The sequence below is a fragment of the Doryrhamphus excisus genome, chromosome 1 (genome assembly GCF_030265055.1).
Source record: "Doryrhamphus excisus isolate RoL2022-K1 chromosome 1, RoL_Dexc_1.0, whole genome shotgun sequence".
Taxonomy (NCBI): Eukaryota; Metazoa; Chordata; class Actinopteri; order Syngnathiformes; family Syngnathidae; genus Doryrhamphus; species Doryrhamphus excisus.
Window position 1 is genome coordinate 555,001 of NC_080466.1, and position 19,056 is coordinate 574,056.

The following is a 19,056-nucleotide window of genomic DNA, read 5'->3' on the forward strand; positions in this document are numbered from 1 at the left end:
ATAAACACCCTTACCAGCTGGAAGGGTTGTCTGTTTGTCCTCCGTGGTTTCCATCTTTTCCTCTTCTTTATCCAACGCTATGCTCCCAGTCTCCTTTCCGGGGCTATTATCCACACTTGCCGTTTTATCTTCCTTTTCTTCTGAGGCTCTACTTCCTGCACTCGTACTGGTCTCCGTAGATGGACCACCTGATGGAGAATCATCAGTGACAAGTATACAAGTATATCAGACTGGTGTTTGAAGAGGCTGACCTTTGAAAACTGAGTACATGAGACGTTAGGGTAGGTTTCTATAGCATGACGGAGTAACAACACTTGCACAAGGGTTGATCCTCAACTTTAAGGTTACTTCATTATTCTTGACACAATATTTGTCTACCTGTGTCACACTCTCCTGGAGGACAGGTTGGGACAAGGTTTTGGTCCAAGGGTAAGGATTCTGCTGGAGCTTCTGCAGTTTTGCAGCTCAGCATGCCCATCACGGCTGGCGATGGAGCATCCGAGGTCTGGGCTAAGGATGTAAGTGGATCTTCACACTCTGGCATGGGATCATTAGACGTCACGGGTTGATGCCGACTATCTGCTATTGGATAATCAGGCTTCAAGAGCTCATCCTGACTACTGGTTACGGGATCATCAGACTTCACAGGCTGAGAAGATGACGTTCCTTTGCTGATTTCCGAGGCGGTGTCCTTGAAGTAGAAAACCAAGACAAATAAATTGAGTCTTTTGACATATCTAAGGTATAAAAACCTGTGCTAAAAGACACAAACGTTTATTACCTCAGGGGTGCACTGTGAGACACATGTGGGGGAATCCTGTTCTTGCTCTGTGGTTTCCTCTGGAGCAGAAAGAGGAGGAGAGTGGGGGAAGTCGGCTACATCTCCTACTTCATCCACAGTCACAAAGTCGCTCATGTTGAACGGGAATGAATCAAAGTCCTCATCCATACCCTAATTCCACAACAGGATACGTTTGCTTTCAGAGAAGGAAATGTGGATAATAAACAGAAGAACGTACTTTTGTGAACATCTCACCATTTCTGGTATCTCAGCATCTGGTTTGTTTGAGGCTGCTGGCTCATCCGTGGAGGTGGTTTTATATGGCTCAGACCTCCAAGACGATCTCCTTCCTAAGAAGCCATCACCATGTTCCCTCCTCCTGTCCCTCCTTTCTCTTTCCTTCCTGTCTCTCGTGGTTCTTTCCTCCTGCTCCCGATCCCATTTGGCCCTGTGCTCCTTCTCCCGGAGCCTCCTCTCCTTATCTCTCCTGTCTCTCTCCCTTGCGTCCTTCTCCTTTCTGGCCTCTCTTTCAATTCTCTCCCTCTCCTGCGTCTTTAAAGCTGCCTCTGTGTGGCTCCTCTCTGGCTCCTTGGTTTCATCAACTGCCTTTTCCCTTTTCGTCTCCAGGTCTCCATCTGCATCAGATGCCACTTTATCCGGATGGCCACCAGTTCTTTCTGCAGCATCGCTCACCTCTCGAGAATCCTTGAGAAAGGGATCACATGATCATAAACCATTATGGAGAATGCTCATGACACTTACACTAATATTGTGATGTTTTACCTCAGTAAACCCTGAAATGATCATGTCCTTAGTGTCTTCTTCTGACTCAGCAGCATTTAATGTTGTTGGTGGAGTTGATGTCACCTCGTCAGGCGCCACGCCTGCGTCAACAGCTGATATCTCCTTCATGTCGGGCTTCATGTCTGCTTCAATAACCAGCATCTCCTCGCTGGTCTTCATGTCTGTTTCAATGACCAGCATCTCCTCGCTGGTCTTCATGTCTGTTTCAATGACCAGCATCTCCTCGCTGGTCTTCATGTCTGTTTCAATAACCAATGTCTCTTCGTGGGTCTTCATATTTGCTTCAATAGCTGACCCCGCCCCGTCAGTCTTAATGCTTGTTTCAATAGCCGGCACTTCCTCAGTCGGCTTCATGTCTACTTCAATAGCCGGCATCTCCTCCTCAGTGGTCTGGTTTGCTTCAATTGTCGGCATCTCCTTGTCGGTCTTCTTTTCTGCTTCATTAGCCGGCATCTCGTTGGTCTTCTTATCTGCTTCAACATCTGGCATCTCCTCGTCGTCCTTTATGTCTGCGTCAATAGCTGATATTTCAATCTTTGATTGTTCTTGTGCGGAATCAGGGACTTTGTTTGAATTTGTGACAATGTTGCTTCCGTTTTTTGCCACGATTTCCTCTTTGCTGTCCACCTTCTCAGGGTCATTTATGACCTCTGGCCCTTGTTCTAGCTTTTTCAAAGAAGAAGTGTCTTCATTTGCCTTCTCCTCTTGGTGAACTGCACCCGTTTTGCCGTCATCATTTGCAAGAATTTCCTACAATAGTAAACATGCTTTAGTGTCACAGCAGACATGTACACGGAAACTCATCAAATACAATTTCCATGAAACTTGAAAGATGAAAGCGTTCATAAAATCAGTGGTCAAATATATGGCAGTAGCACAGTAGCACTAGACTAATAAGGCTAACTAACACCCTGAATTAGGCCAGCAAGATATTTAAAAATATAAAACTGAAAGTGGACAAAACATATTATTTAAAATGTAGGAGATGTTTTTAGATTACTAGCATTCTATGAGATGTAGTTCATTTTAACGTTTGTATAACAATGCTTCTGTCCTGTCCTTCGTGAGGTCACTTGCATCAGACTTCCAAGGGTCTGTTTCAACAGTCTTCCACTTTGGCAGAATAAATATGATAAAAGACAAATTTGTCATTGAGCAGTTTATTTCTTTTCTCCACTGGTGCTGACGAAAATGTTCCATCACAAGGCTGATAAAACAATCTGCAGGTTTTCACTGCTTTTGGGCTATTGTTTGGTTTTTATTTGATGTATGAGAAGAGTGTAAATGATGTCTGCCAAAAAATAAAAGTGCATACCTCAGTTGAATGTAGGTTTGGAGAACAGACTTGAGTCTGTGTGCTCACTTTGGGGTCAGGCTTGCGGGAAAACAACAAAGGGTTTTCTTGGATAATGCAGGGGAACCTCTGGAAACGCTTGTAGACAGACATGGCCATGGCTGCAGTTGCCATCTCACAAATAACCTGAGCGGAGATAAAAAATAAAAATAAAACAACAGCATGACAAAGCAGTGAAAAGAGTCCACATATGTGGCTATGTTAGCACACAATCAGCATCTTTGCACTCTTTACCATATTGTTGACTTCCAGACTTTTGACAACGGTGCCAAAACGTGCAACAAGTTGCCTGACGTCCGAGAAGGCAAACTGTGTGTTTGGAACGTTGCTGATCACCAAGAGGCTGCTCCACCCAACTGGAACTGAAGTCTCCTGTTGGAGACAAAATCAAATTCACAAAGTGTACCTTTGCTTTCAGCAACAGTGAACTGAAATGCCGCAAACCGACACAAAGTCTGTGTCAAATACAGTTACCACCGCCATGTTAGATATACTGTACTGAACGGAAATTCTCCTAGACTTTTTTTTGGCAGTTGTCAAGCCGTTTGTCCTTGTGCAGCACTGCATCAAATTGGCTGTTAGGCCACATGTTAACAACAAACAAAAGTATAGTAACATAGTAACAAGTAACATAGATAAGATGGAAAGTTGCAGTCTTAAATTTGAATTGACAACAGGCTATTGTACAAAGATGACTGAGATTTTGTCGAAATCTGGTATTGCAGAGTTCATCATCATTTATCAATTCCACTGCAAAAGCTGCTGGTGAAAATACTCACCAACGGGTCCACCGACTGCATCAGTAGATTGTAGAGTGCCACCTATGTATAAAAACAGTCAATTAGTATTACTAATGATCACAAACAATATCAATACAATATCATGTTATGAACATGAAATCTAAATAATTATCAAATAAGAGAGAAGAAAAAAATGCAAAAGAACGATGAAAGCCTTACTGGTGTGTCGATGCCAACATGCTGTTCGATAGTAATCATCTTGAGCTCACAATCTTTCATTTTTGCAGGCGTTGCAGTGTGAATTTTCACCACCTCTTGAGCAGTTTCCACATTCGGCACAGACACGAGAACCTGGCACGAAAGGGAACATATTAAGCTTCATCTTACACTTAATGCAGGAACCATATTAAAGGGGGATCATTTGTCCCAGGTACTATTATGTGGGATACCATGAGAGAACTACAGTCAATCTAATTCAACAAGGCCAAGGCTGTCCCAGTGTATCAGCTACTTGCACTGCTGAACTTACATTTATTTTTTCTCAAATACCATAGAAGCTACACCAACCTTTCTGACTGACGACACCAAGATAATGTCAGTTGGATTCCCAAATGGCTGGATCAGCTTGATGATGTCATTTTCGGAGCAGTCACCATCAGGAAGTCCTGTGATAAGCACTAAGCCCTTCTGTAAATAAATAGATAAATAGATTCAATGTGAAACACAGTAATAGCCGGCCCCAAAAAAGTACTGGGAGAAATTGGTTAACTGGAAAAACTCCAAGATTTATTTATGTCCAACTGAAAAGTGATGGAGCCAAACAAGACAGTACAGTACAGTGACACTAAATATTTTTCAACTATGCTCGGGAAACAAGCAAAATTAAAAGAACCAATTGTTCCAAAAAGAGTAGTCGCAGTGTTCAAGAGCCATAATTATGCCAGAAACGTGATAGTGTCATAAGCTTCTGGTTGAGCTGAAACCTGCTAACAATTTTTGCGACTTTTTTTGTACTACACTACAAACCTGAATTGAAAGAAATCCAAAGAGTTTATGCACAATTGCCTACATTTACCTTTTCTGAAGTGTTCAGGTCAGCGTCACTCTCTGCAGTACAAAAATCAAAACAAAAAAAAGCAAAAATGAGCGCATTTCATCAAAAATGTGCAAACATTTGCATAAAGGGTGGACAAAGGTTGTACAATTGTTTTTGCATGAGTTCAAATTGTAAATGCCAAATCCTTTATTTGTGTACATTCTGGGTGCTTTATTTGATAAATCCTGCATTTAAAAAAGTTGAAGTACTTCTGAGAAAAGGGACTCAAACATATGTGGGGTTTTTTGCATAATTTGCTTTTTGTTTTTTTTACATGTCATACCTGTATTTGGAGAGTATTTGCAGCGATTCACATTATATTACACATTTTATATTATAGTGATAGATAGACTCCCTTTATTGTCATTGCACAAAAACACCGTAGTGAAATTGCCAACGAAACGAAAAGTGCTGTTCCAAGATGGAATAAATTCATTTTCCCCTCAAAATTCTACACAACACCCATAATAACATAATTTGTTTTTCCTTTGAAATGGCTACAAATAAAAAAAATACACAAAAAGTTCCCACTAAGTATCCGCAGCCTACTCAAATACAGCCCCAAGTTTGGTCAGCCTTCCCCCTTTCCTCTTTACAGAAAAAAAAGGGAAAAAAGAAAAAAGGCTCTAGGTTCCATGTGTGTTTCAGACACACTACACAAATAGTGCTACACAACACCATCGAGAGCAGCACACATTTCTCTTGACGTACCCAAGTCTTTTCTGTCAGCCCCCTTGTCTGGACTCGAAGTAGGCTTGCTGAAAATAGAAAAATACGAACCCTTCATAAAAGCCAGAGACAGATATACATTGGTGGCATTGTGGAATATTATATTGATAAAAAGGAAGGCTGTAATGCAGTTAACAAACCTGTTACCACAGACAGAAGACTGCACTGGTTCAGATTTCTAATAGGGGAAAATTAATCATTATTATATATAGTAGACATTAGGGTTGTCCTGTATTTAGTTTAGGCTAAGATTGATTTTGGCATATGTTACAATCCCAATTGCAAAAGAAATGGAAAGTTTGATTGGTGAAATCTTGGCCTCGTCCAATACTTTCAATACTGTACCTTGGCAAGTGTAGCAGTGATAAGCTGATCTCCGATTTTGATGTCTGCAGACTTTGCCAAAGCCTTAGCATCGGCAGCCTTCACCATGCACACAGATGCCTGCAAAAGGGACATACACAAGTAAGTGTTTTATCTGAAAGAAACACAAGGCATTGTAGCACCTTAAGACTGAACCATGCATAAGATACCATAACACGTTTTTGCAGCAACTATTTCAAATTTGGTTCCTACAAGGACACTTGCACGGCATGGAAGACAAGATTATAATATAATGGGGTGTCAAAAAGTTAAAATGAACCCATCATTTATGTTGACGTGTAGTAATATAAATAGATTTCAGTGCATTAGTTTTGTGCTTATGCTAAAAATAACTACAATTCCCATGATGCCCAGCGCACCCTACCAGGAAGTGGTGAATAGTTAGAAGTAGTCAGAAATAGACACTAATATCACATACTTTGACAGCGATCATACGCAGTGATTGTGTTTTGATCTGACAAATCATAAGTAAGTTTCGTCAAATGTACAATGACTACAGGTACTGCTTGGACATCAACATTGACTGACAGCTGTTGAAATCTGATGGAAAAAAAGCACTCGCTGAGTGACAAGTGATGCTGGGAACACCGAGGTAAGTTGGATTGCAAGGTTCATAGTGTTACGTAAACGACTGTAGCCTATGTATGTACAAAAAATATGGCTTATAAATCGGGGTAGACTCCTGAATTTAAGGTATATATTAGTATGCCAATAGTAGACATTTTCTTTTTAAAAAAGCTGTTTGCAAGTTTTAAATTGAAATTTCAAAGTACCTTTAATCCGTCACCCTTTTCACTCTCTTCTTCAGTGCATGGCATGAGGATCACATTGTTGATCTTGCCATAGGACGCCACTAATTTGGTAACTTCCTGCTCTGTGGCTTGCTTTGGAATCCCAGTCAGGTAAACCAGGCGTTCTGCTACGGAAGAGTCTGATGATGCTGGTGTTGACGCGTTTTTCTTCTTGGCTGGTGAGGACTTGGTGGACTGGTAACGACAACAAAAGACCATGGTTAATGTTGGCACAGAGTACCCGGTAGTTAAACTTCCGACATTGATAAGTGATTTAGAACATTTTGCCAACGTGTTTAACGAGCTGGGTTTAGACCAGGGGTGTAAAAACTTTTTCCAAAGAGGAGATGAAGAAGATTTGTGCTAATAGTCATTGGTGGGTGTTGTGATATCTTCCAACCCGGACATACATGCCATAGAATCGGAAGGATTGAATATTTTAGGGCACCTTAAAGAGCCTAATGACTGACCTAGCGACTGCTCTGGAAAAAGTACAACCACAGAACAGCTCCAAGAAATTCTTCTCTGAGGTACAGGATTAAGTCAAGAACTTTGAGGCAAACATAGCACTGCAAAATGATATTAAAAGGTACATGGTGCCTTGTGTGCCGACCTTAAGAAAGATAAAGAGACAGTTGAAACAAATCATTGAGTAAATGAAGAATACAATTGCTGAGATGGATCAGAATCCAAGAACAAACAATGTGATCCTGACTGGGGTCAGATTTATACCCAGGTTAATTGTCAGGGCAGATGAAACACAACAAACTTCCAATTTTATAAAGTCAAAGAAGGTGGAATATGGCAGAAACAACGCCACATCTGCCATCATCACTAAATTCACCAACAGAAAATTCAACATGTACATGGCGCCATGTCAGGTGTAATTTCCCTCATAGAATTCTCAGTTTGTTGAAAAAAAATAGAATGAAATAGAACTTACTGCCTCATCAGCCTTGGTACTTGCAGGCTTACTGGTTTTAATTCCAGACTTTGTTGACTTCTTCTCAGCTTTAATAGAGTGGGATGGTCCATGTCTGGAGTTGTGATCAGCCTTGGGATAAGATGTCTTCCAGCTGGTGTCATAAGATCGTTTTAGATCACCATAAGGCCGCTTCAAATGATGTGGTGAACCTCCTGTAACGTGAAAAAATATATAATATAGCCTATTTAAAACTATGAAGCTAAAATACAGCAAGGGTGCTGAACTGCAAATATTGATATGTAATTATCAATATTTCATATGAATGAAATGAGATGTAGAAAATATAGTGATCTACCTGCAAAGTGACGGTAATGGTCATAGGGCGAATAAGACCTGCCATACGGCCTGTAGGAAGGAGGGTCAGATCTGCTTTTGCTGTGGGGAGGGCTAAAAACACAAGAGAAGAATTACTTAACTACAAAAAGCAGCAATTAATTTGCAACTCCCATCAGTTGGACTGATATGAATCACAACAGTTACCCGAATGCACATTTTAGACAACTAACCTTTTCCGATCCGGCTTCCATTCAGGATACCTAAAACACAAAACCATGTGTTCATATGACTTTCAATAACTTCCGATAAAATGTCATCATGCTTACATTTTTGAAGGAAACCTGCACTATCAACATATCAAAATTAGCTAACAATACTTAGTGCACAGAGAAGCTAAAAAGTGGCAGGTAAGAATGCATGCAATGGGACCCAAAACCTCCAAAAACGGCCAAGAATGCTCCATTTACCAACTCTGTCATTATTGTTCATATTGTTATACAGAGAACTAGTAGTGAATAGCTTCCCTGCACACTCATCGTAGCGCGTCAGCGCTGCACTCACAATGCCTCAGGCCACTGCTGAAAGGTAGCAGCAATGCTTATGATTTTGAAATAAATTACGCTATGTGTAGGCATTTGTTTTTATGTTACTGCGTGATATCAAGTTACCCAGGAAGGAAGTTCTGTTAATGCTTACAACGACCAAAATACAGTATGTTATAATGAATGTGCCTGGTCACAGCATGGACATAAAACAGTTTCCCTTTTTGTATTTCAATGAAATGATGATTAAAATTCTCACTTGTTCCGCAGGTCCCTGCAGGCGGCTGTGTGGTTAACAGTGTTAATATGGTCAACCCAGTCCTACAGAAAACAAAATGGGATATGAAAACAATTATACACGCGGACACACCAAAAAAATGAGATCACATTTGAATTTGTCTTTGAACAGAAAGACACTTGCACTGTGTAAGGATTGGGTAATAAAGTTAAAGTCTTGTAATCTTCATATGCCACGGGTGGAAAGGTGAAAGGACAAATATCCTGGCAAAATTAACTTATATCCATACAGTTGCACTAAAAATTATACACCCCCCCCAAATTGTGAATTACATTTATTATTTTTTTACAGGTACAAACTTTCAATACATGGACAAAAAAATAGTGAGCAACTTCTGCAGAACATTCGAGTGGAGACAGTGTGTAAATGCAGGTTGGACAGCACCAAAGGAGAAATGGAGGTGTGTGCGAGACCCCCGTACGTGGGAGCTGACAAAACAGCAAGGTGGGGGTGCTGCAGACGGGGTGAACCACCCAATTCTGCTGCACTTTGGTTGATTCAAATAACAAGTGATGTTTAAAACCTGTGAACTTCTGATTTATGAATTCAACTACTGTGTACATTTTCAGTTTAATTGTAATTACTAAAACTGTTAAAACAATTTCAAATGTCCAATATTTGAAAAGGCCCTCAACGTTCTAAAATATATATATATTATTAAACTCTGATCACATCAGATGCATTTTAGCGGCATCTGGCTGCTACTTGTACTCTTTAAACAATTCAACGTACCCTTCACACAGCTTTGGGAATTCAGATTTGTTTAGTATTACAGTGAATAAATAATGACATGATGTAATATTTGAAGTTTTGTTGTTCAACTACAGTTGCACTTAGGTGGTTTTAAAACTTTCTAAAGACCAGGTATTTTATTCATAGGTAAAACCTTCTATGGTGTACTTTCTTTTCACCACTGTGCACTCAAGGTATGGTGTAGAATGTTAATAATGGCTCACATGTTGCTTCTGGAATTACCTTGACATCACAAAGAATTGTGATTAAATAGTTCAGTCTGAATCAAAACCTACTTAACTAGTTTGCACAAAGGCACAGGCACACTCAAAATTATTCAAGAATCATTGTAAATTATACTTACAATAAAGCAAGAAAACAATAGCTCCAACCATTTTTTATGGTACATTTTCTGAAAATGGAATTTACGATGGCGGTTGAATAATTTCAAGTGCAATTGCATGTGTCCATTCTCAGTTGACGTACACATCTGGTCACAACTACACAGCATTACCCCACGTCTGCCCAAAGTCCTCCAGCTCACCCACGACCCTGATGAGGACAGCCCATAAATGAAATCATTTGAGTAAAATACCCATCTCTTAGTAGTATTACTATCCCTTATTAGCCTACTGTCTTAGTTAACTTTCCCTAATATAATGATGGCTACTGAAATGAACACTGGACTTTTCTGTTGACCTAAACCCGTTCCCAAATATCCCACTTCTGCTTGCTACATCTTATTCTGTGGCAAACCAAAAACCATAACTTGACCCATAAAATAAAACATGATTTAATGAGACCATCCTGTAATTCTTTTTACAAAAGGCATGGTGAAGGAAGATTTTGAACTTGAAATTCACCACAAAAACATTCATTCCCAAACTCTTTTAGCATTTATAAGGGCTGTGAATGATTATTATGTGATGCATTCACTTGTAACCTAATGCATGTTCAAATCAAATGAAACCATTACCATTATTACACTCACCTTTTCTTGATCACACGCAATGTGGCACAGGGTGCAGGAATGAGGAAACACTTTAGGACGCGTGCCAGAGAAATCGCTTATCAAGTCGGAGGTTGGCAACTTCTTGCTCGTAATGTGTGCCGCCGTGCCAGATGATGACGAGCTAGAGTGTCTTGAGGACAGCTCTCTCCTTGATTCTGCGGACGACCTTGGCTTTGATTCATTGTGCCTGTAGTCTTTGTCGACAAGACGAGATTTAGATGGTGGACCTTCACTACTCGGTGACTGACTCCTCTTGTGATGGTGGCCGCTTGGCCTGCGATAGTCCCGGTCTCCGTGTTTGCTGGATTCCAATTGCACCAAACGTACCTGACGTTTTTCAGCTTTTTCCACTTTTGGAGCAGATGCAGAGGAGGAGGATGATGATGACGACGATGATGGGTACAATTCAACTTTCCTATCACTTGAAAGCTTCTCTCTTTTAAAAGTCTTTGTCGTAGTACTTTCCTTTGCCCGGCTGGCATGACCATAGTCAATGACTTGCCCTGCTTGCTTTGTAACCGTCAGAAGGCTGGGTACTTCAGGGGCGCATGACCCGCTCAGCTGAGAATTGTTTGTCTGGGGAAGCAGCTTGTCACGAATGTTGTGTGTCACAGTATTTTGGTTGTCCGACTTGTTGATCTGTATGTCACGGAGTATAAACGGTAAAGTGTCTGGGGTTAGCTGATCATCCGGGTAATGACTCAGCACTTCGAGGTCCTCATTTGATAGTCCAAAGCTTGCCAAGATACTTCCCGCATTTTCAGGTGTATACAAACTCTGGCCGTGTGCACCAACACTATGTGCTTGCTGGGCTTGAGAAGAGTTGCTTGATGCCCAACTTGGAATGGTTGTTCCCGTTTGGTTTGTCTGAGATTGCTGGTGGTGGCCTTGGAGTTGAGAGTGATGACCAACACCAGATGGAGGTTTGGTGAACAGTTTATTTGCAGGTTGGAAGCTTGACCAGTCTGCCCTTTGCTGACCAGCCTGATTATCAGAGGTGAGTGGTAATGGGCTGGAACTGTAGCCTCCTTGTTGAGCGACTGCCGACACCGGGCCTTTGCCCTGATGTTGGTTTGGCTGATTTGTGTGGTAAGTTAGGCGGTGGTCCGTGTCCCTGCTTCCTCGAACAGCCAGAGCGGATTCTAGCTCATCAGGAAGTTGCGTATGGCGAGGAAATGGGAAGCCAGAACGCATGTTAGAGGCAGAGGAATTATGTTGTTGATTTGTTTGCTGATTATGAACGGGCCTTGGTGAATTGGGAAAAGACGTGGCGTCTTGTGACTGGGACTGGTGGTGATACATCACAGCAGGCAGATATTGTTGTGGTATAACAGTTTTGCCGTTTGCAAGTCCTTTTAATGGAGAAGATTTGGGTGGATCTGTTGCCGAGATAACTCAGCAGTCCAGTTGTGGCTGTGACCACGGTACTTCAACTGTTTCGCCACAAGGATGGAAAGATACCCAAAACCATTTTAACCTGAATGTCTCATCAAAGTGTTGCTGTATCATCTGTTGAAGTTCCAAATGTGAATAAAGTCTCTCTGGTGTCGCTGGTGACAATGTAGAAATGGGCTCCAAATGAAGGGTGCACGCAAGATGCAAATTACTCTGTATGCACAGCGTGGCTGTGAGGTGAAAAGCAGAAATACACTATTATAGATGAGCAGGCATTAGTTCTTTTCATCGTTACTGTTTGCTACAAAGTCGTCATAGTCCCAAGTATCCTTTCTTCTGTGAAGCATGTCTCAATCCCTAAATATATTCATACTGAAATTGATAATGTGTACCCAATGCTTTATCTTAATATCAGAAAAGCAAACGATGTAAGGATGTTGATTTGGTTAAAGTCACAAATGGAAACTATGGATAACCTTGACAAAAGCCAAATCCACTGTACGTAGTCCAGGTTGAGCAGAAGGAAACTGAACTTCTGCTCTGATGTTTCACTTTTTAGCCAAACCACTTCCCCAATTCCGGTTCTCCCAAATGAAACACTGAGATAGGCTGATGAGGGGGTTAATAGAAGGTGAGAAAATAGCAATATATACCAGTAAGTATGAGCTCACATACAAACACAAATACAGTAGAACCGCGCTTAGCGTGTTTTTCAGTTAACGTGGAAAATGTGCGCCACAATTTTTCCTGCGTTCGTGCATTCTCCAGTTAGCGGACAATACGGCAAGCGTCTTGTCATGTTATCAAAACACTGCATTAGTCCAAACCCTGTTCTCAATGTTTTTATCACAGTTGGGTCTGGAACCAATTGACTTTTATAAACCAGACTGTAAAATATTGTTTTGTTAGAGACGGTTTTCTGGAAGAAATGAATGACGCTAACGACAGTTCCACTGTATGCACAAACATCATCCTGTCTGTACTCCGCATTCATTTCATTCAGATCGTTATCTGTCTCCTGTAAGCTTACAGCAGAAAGCAAAGGACAATGTTATGATTCCAGTTGTTTTGGTTTGTACACCAGAAATTTCAGAAAACTATAGAATTTCCATTATAGGCATTATATACATTTTTGTACCTCAATTTTTAGGGGCTCAAATGTATTTGGACAAAGTTCACTCACAGTCAATTGACATCACCCAATACTGAGCTTTCCTTGCTTTAGCAGTATGTTTAGAGTCTTTATTAGGCCTGTCGCGATAATTAATCGAACAATTATATAAACAGGTCTATAATTATGGCGCCCTCAATAAATTGACATGTGCATGTGTGTTTCATCTGCTCGTCTCCCTGTTCCACACAGGCTGGATGACAAGAGGGTTCACTCTTAGTCTTTATTAAACAAAGAGCCAATTGCTCAACTACTATCGAGCCCCTAGAAACGGAGGTAAATGGTAAACACTTGCCTGTGAAACCTCGTAATTGTCCTAACCTCTCCTTCACCATGAAAACTAACTCATAACTAGAGTGAAAGAGGTCTCACACGGGACTTTTGTTTCCCATCAGGTGAACCACCTCACAGCAACTGCTTCTATAAAGAGTCAGTATCTCACCTGACGCACTGAGGGGGCCTTTTAAAAAGAGTAAGGAGCGTTATCTTGGCTCCTGAAAGACCTTGAGATTTGGTTTTGTTGGGAATTTGTGCAATGTAACTAAATTACATGTACTTGTGAATACTTTCTGGATGCAAGAATATTAGTTCTAGAGAAAACCAGGACATTTATTAGTGGATGCATGAATCACACACCTTTGTGAACAGATGGGTGCAAGAGTTTAAACGTTTCTACACGGTCACATTAAGTTCACCTGTAAAGTCTATTTTTGGTTCATCCTCAAATATCACTCAAAAGCCGGATATCTCTAACTTTTTTGTGTGAGTAATGTATGTCTGAGTGCGGCAACGTCTTCCAAATATAAAGCCCTGGTAAAGGACTCATCAACTATATAATATTTCCATAATTACAGTATATATTGCCGGGCAGCAAGCAACGTTTAGCGTCATTGTAAGTACAAGAATTAAAGACTTTTCAACCAACCCGAAAGTGTTGTTTTTCACAGCAAATGGAACAGGAAACAATAGTAGTACGTTCCAAATAATGCTGAAATTAAGACGATCATTAATTAACGACCAAGCACCATCTTATTGACGCCCACACACAAAATAAAACCATCGTGCAGTCAACACCCTCGTACACGTTATTGTGTAAAATGAGTGTGTCTTAAACAGACATGGGCCAAATTACACCAACAATCGTAGAATCAGTCCGAGTGAATCGTAACATGGAAGCCATTTTACTTAGCTAGCTAGCTAGCTCGCTAGGTCAGGATTAGTATCATGGCGACTTATACAATATGATTACGACTACACTTGATGTATTTGCATACATTTAAACTATATTGAAATACCTCTTCTTGCGGAAAGACGCACCGGGGCTCAGGTTACCAACCTGGTACCATAACCGCTGATGCTGATGTTGCTTTTGGTGCTTCTTCTTCTTCGTCGTCTTCGTCTTCTTCTGTTCTATTACTTTGGTATCAAACTTCAGTTAGTAGTTAACGCCCCCTCTGGTTAAAATAAATACATTCGAATTACCATATGTCGTTTTTTTAACGACTGCCAAATTTATCTACTGATACTTAACATTATAAATTTTTCTTCTTTAGAAAATAAACGAACGGTGACGATGACGTCACCATCTTGGTTCGCCTGCTGTACCAGGCTTCAATCGATATTGATAGAAACTGATAGAAACAGACACATATGGTTTGGGTGGCTTTGTGTTTTATTTACTTTAGTGAAAAACAAAATGTTTATTTACACTCTCAGAGCACTACACACACACACACACACACAAGGCCTCAGGCCGTGGCAGGGCTTGAATGACACTTGAATGGCATTCCCTGGATTCCCTGCAGAATCCTGCCCTGGGCAATTGCCCAAATGCCCCTTAGCTACAACCGCCACTGGCTACGGGGACCTTTTAGTTCCAGGAACTATTCATTCATTCATTTTCTATACCGCTTATCCTGATGAGGGTCGCGGGCGTGCTGGAGCCTATCCCAGCTGTCTTCTGGCGAGAGGCGGGGTCCAGCCTGGACTAGTCGCCATCCAATCCCAGGGCACATATAGACGGACAACCATTCACACTCACACTTGGCAATTAACCTAGCGTGTTTTTGGAATGTGGGAGGAAACCGGAGTACCCGGAGAAAACCCACGCATGCACGGGGATAACATGCAAACTCCACACAGAGATGCCCGAGGGTGGAATCAAACTCAGGTCTCCTAGCTGTGTGGCCACTCGGCCATGCAGCCCTGTTCCAGGAAGTAGTTTCCAGGAATACAACACCAGGTGGCCTTGGTCTCTCGGATGACGACTTTCCTTGTTTTCCTACACCTCTCCTCCTACCTGCATGCTTGCACGTGAGTTCATGAGTTTTATCCGTGTAACCCATACCTTTGTTGTTGTATTTCTTCTGTTTTTTGCATGTTATTTTGTTTCGCCGGTAGCTTTGTTTGGTGGCTGGGGGCGGAGCAATGAGGCAGATGGGGAGGGGCAATGAATTCAATCATTCATCAGCAGATTATTCCTGATGGTTTCCCTGTCTTGTTCCTTGTCCCTTGTTTACAATGTCCTTCTTTATGGTACCTTCCATGAGTGGTTTTTCACAGATCCACTGGGATCTGACAATGCAACTATAATCATTCAAACCCAGGAAATTCATCATTGAACGAAGTTCACCACAGTCTTCACCTCCGAAGGCTCCATCAGGCTGACCCAAGGCCCATTCCAGCCTATGGGAAGAAAGCCAAACATTAACGGCAAAGACGTGTATGAGGTGACGCCATCTCCAACATCCTCTCTCACCGTCCAACTGGGACTACTGGGACTACAAGGTGTCATGTTACCGGTTTTTCTTCCCTTCTGGTTTCCTTGTCTTTGAATGTGTCTTCTGAATGACTTATTTTTATGCTTGAAAATGCTTAATTTTGCCCCAAAATATGTAAAATTTTCTTTAAAAAAAGCATTTCTTTGACTAATAATTGGCCCTAGTCCATCACAATACAATGAGGATTTATTGGGAAGGCACAACTGTAAATATATTGCTATAAAAGTATTTATCCAAGTTACTTTCTACACCAAAATGCAGCAGAGTTCAACAATAAATATCGTTTGTTTTTTTAAGCTCACTTGTCTTTGACTGGCGTTCCATCCACCCACATCCATTTTCCCTCCTGATCCCTGTCAGACATTCCGATCCATGCTGCCTCGGCGAACCCGGTGAGAAAAGCCTGTCAAAGTTCAAAGATGACACTCAAAGACACACACACCTATAAAACATTATATTGACTCAAATATTCTACTTTTCAAATGTAATGTATCTTCTATTTTCAATGCACAGCACTGTACTCAACAACCTTGGTAAAAAAATGACTAATTATAGTATATTTAATATACACTCTTGTATACATTTAGGAAAAAATGCAAGACTTTTTGTACTGTTGGATCATCAGGAGGTTCTACGCTGAGCTTCAAAATGTAGAGTGAGACAAAAGAAATGGAGTCAGCAATTTATTGCAGAGCAGCATTAAAGTAAAATAATCTGTTAATCGCTGGTCAAAAGTTGAAGACCACAGTCAAAGATCTTGGATTGTGGATTCTATGTCATCAGGTATTTATACTGTCATGATCTCTTGATGGCAAAGGCAAACATGCTTTCTCTCTTAGAACACGGTCGGATCGTTGAGTTTGGAAGCAGTAAAAAGCAAAATGCTTCCAGAAGAAAAGTAGCGACATTTGTCTTGGTTTAAGTCACTAATAAAGTCAAAAGTAAGTCAAAGTAAGTCAGAAGTTCAAATTGGCTATCGTTTCCATGATACAGTATTGGGTTAAAATAGGATATTTATGCAAAATAAGGCAAAAATGTTAGTTCATCAGAATATACAGTGTGTTTACAAGCAACCGGAAACTACAAAGCAGATAATTATAAGCAGTTGGTGGCAGACCCCCAGGGATGACCCTGCTGCTGAGTAGAAGAGACAAGCCAAAAAGTGTCATTCAGATACTGAATAAAGGGATCTTTGTTGTTTGAAGTGATACTTTACCTTGTTTTTCATAAGATATTACCTGATTTTTCTTATTTCTTGACAGATAAGTGCAAAATATTTTTGAACAAAAGTACCTATTATATCTATTACATAAATTAAATAGAGCACAGTTATCAATTGATTTTCAGTTAATCATATCAAAATAAATAAAATTTAGCCACTTTTAAGTTTTGTAGACCCGTGTAACCTGAGGGTTACAGGAATAAAATCCTATTTTCTGTCCATGCCCCTTTACTGACGTGTTAGCACGTAGGCTGCGGTTTTGCCATTGCGGAAAGCTACCTGTTCCTGTCTGTTGTTGATGATGACCAGATCAGCACCTCTCTGCAGACAGTCCAGTCGGCTGTCATCCCAGCTCTTCCTCCGGGAGGAAATGTAGTAACAGCTGAAGCTGAACAGGAGCCAGTCTTCCGGACAGCTTTCCCTCGTCTCACCTGGATGCAGATTCAAAAGTCACACAGAACTTTGGAGACCTTGGTCAATGAAAGTCACAACAGAAAAAAGCCAATGTCCGCTTCTGAAGACAACGAGTCAGTTGACATGCCATCATGTTAGCCTCATGTAATATCATATTTTATTTCAGGTAAGAACACAATGACTAATTTGGGAGAACAGACGGAAGACGACATTTGAGACACAGATATGTTTTCATATACCTCCACCTTTAGGCGCTGCCTCGCTGTGATTCAGTCTCAGAGTGATGTTGAGAACTGCTTGAAGAACGAAGAGAATTCCAAAGGCCAGCAGAAACACATGGATATGTTTGGATTCTGTACAAGACACGCACATAAATACAGAATAATAACAACCCATGTAAATAAATTGACATTTTAAAAGCACAGGACCCCAATACAGTGGATTGGTGGTGAAAATATCACCAAACTGGACTTGGACTCTAACATCAGTGACCATGGTATTGACTTAGACTTCAGTCTCATGACTTGAAAATAGATTTTCATTGACTGTGTTGAGTAAAATGTGACCCCATTCAACTAAAAGTATTCAACTAACATGATGGTTATTGTGGACATATTTTACCTTTGAATATGCTTCTATTGTTCAATCAGGTTGAAAAGCAACTACATGTGTCACATTGGTGTTACGAAGACTTGAGACTTGCAAAACACTGACCCGCTTCCACCTCAGGTACCTGCTACACAATGCTTGCATCAATATATACGTGGTATACATCCACATAACCGGAAGAGCATCAGCTAAAAAGTCAACCAAAACAAGTTTAGAAAAACAGAAGACAATTCAAACGACAGGCTGTGTGGTTAGCATATGATGGACATACAGTCAGGAAATCTGGAAGATCCGAGTTTGAATTTCACAATCTCACATTTCCAGTAACCATCAGTGTCCTCTTCACTTTCATACCAAAATCATTCTTGAACATGCACACAAAATATTGTTTTTTTTCCCCCAGCAAGCCCAGGCGTTAAGAAGTTATACAAAACCAAACCTACTTGGTGGAGTCGTTTCCGTTTTGTCGTCATGTTGATCTTTTGGAAATTGCTGATATTCACCAATTTCAACGCTGACTTGAGGACCGTGAGATGTAAACACGACAGCCATGTTTAGGCAGATGCAATGAGATGTGCTGGAGGTGGTGTAGTGGAGGAGGAACTACAAGTATTTCACCATATCCTTCCCGTCACAAGCCTACCTGGCTCATTCACTTGCTGTGTGTGGGGTCTTTTTTTTTTTAAATCTCATTGAGTAAGTATAATGGTATACTTGGACCGCCATAAGATGCTCTTGGATGGCTGTCTTGTCTTAACGGTTATTCATGTATGGACTTGGCCCTCCACCATTCCAGGTACTAAATACAGAGGAAAATGATCAAACGAGTAAATACTATTGTGCTAACCAGGCGTGGCAATAACATAAAGAGTAACCAAGTACACAGTACTCAAGAAAACGATGACTATTTTACCCTTTTGACAATTAATCTGATTAGCGCT

At 40.8% G+C, this 19,056-nt stretch overlaps 2 protein-coding genes across 3 annotated transcripts in view; both read right to left on the minus strand.

Moving 5' to 3' along the window:
* LOC131139116 (zinc finger protein 638-like) overlaps positions 1-14,529 on the minus strand; it is a 21,758-nt gene extending 7,229 nt beyond the window's left edge. The window contains exons 1-21 of one of the 2 annotated variants that reach the window (XM_058088414.1): positions 14,386-14,529; positions 10,504-12,149; positions 8,742-8,803; positions 8,171-8,200; positions 7,960-8,051; positions 7,623-7,816; positions 6,662-6,874; positions 5,850-5,948; positions 5,645-5,682; positions 5,487-5,533; positions 4,755-4,786; positions 4,247-4,366; positions 3,899-4,030; positions 3,719-3,760; positions 3,174-3,311; positions 2,901-3,065; positions 1,565-2,335; positions 1,037-1,486; positions 782-952; positions 379-691; positions 15-188 (exon numbers count right to left, since the gene is read on the minus strand). In XM_058088414.1, coding sequence (XP_057944397.1) covers positions 15-188; positions 379-691; positions 782-952; positions 1,037-1,486; positions 1,565-2,335; positions 2,901-3,065; positions 3,174-3,311; positions 3,719-3,760; positions 3,899-4,030; positions 4,247-4,366; positions 4,755-4,786; positions 5,487-5,533; positions 5,645-5,682; positions 5,850-5,948; positions 6,662-6,874; positions 7,623-7,816; positions 7,960-8,051; positions 8,171-8,200; positions 8,742-8,803; positions 10,504-11,826 — 4,606 coding nt within the window. In that variant the 5' untranslated portion in view covers positions 11,827-12,149; positions 14,386-14,529. The remainder of the gene's footprint in view (positions 1-14; positions 189-378; positions 692-781; positions 953-1,036; positions 1,487-1,564; positions 2,336-2,900; positions 3,066-3,173; positions 3,312-3,718; positions 3,761-3,898; positions 4,031-4,246; positions 4,367-4,754; positions 4,787-5,486; positions 5,534-5,644; positions 5,683-5,849; positions 5,949-6,661; positions 6,875-7,622; positions 7,817-7,959; positions 8,052-8,170; positions 8,201-8,741; positions 8,804-10,503; positions 12,150-14,385) is intronic. The other variant, XM_058088422.1, reaches the window with a different exon arrangement.
* Positions 14,530-14,759: 230 nt separating this feature from the next.
* Positions 14,760-18,667, minus strand: LOC131135867 (CD209 antigen-like protein E). The gene is made up of 5 exons (XM_058082265.1): positions 18,559-18,667; positions 17,746-17,859; positions 17,372-17,523; positions 16,173-16,273; positions 14,760-15,775 (listed from the first exon to the last, which is right to left on the minus strand). Exons 1-5 carry the CDS (start codon positions 18,665-18,667, stop codon positions 15,565-15,567), a joined length of 687 nt encoding a protein of 228 aa, XP_057938248.1. The 3' UTR covers positions 14,760-15,564.
* Between the last annotated feature and the right edge of the window lie 389 nt (positions 18,668-19,056).

What these genes read in the sequence shown, in the direction of transcription:
- LOC131135867 (XM_058082265.1), bottom strand. Translation starts at nt 18,667, where the DNA reads ATGGCTGTCGTGTTTACATCTCACGGTCCTCAAGTCAGCGTTGAAATT. An exon ending in GGCAGCGCCTAAAGGTGGAG is followed by an intron (nt 17,524 to 17,745) that starts GTATATGAAAAC and finishes ATCTGCATCCAG; the next exon opens with GTGAGACGAGGGAAAGCTGT. An exon ending in GGAACGCCAGTCAAAGACAA is followed by an intron (nt 15,776 to 16,172) that starts GTGAGCTTAAAA and finishes TTCTTCCCATAG; the next exon opens with GCTGGAATGGGCCTTGGGTC.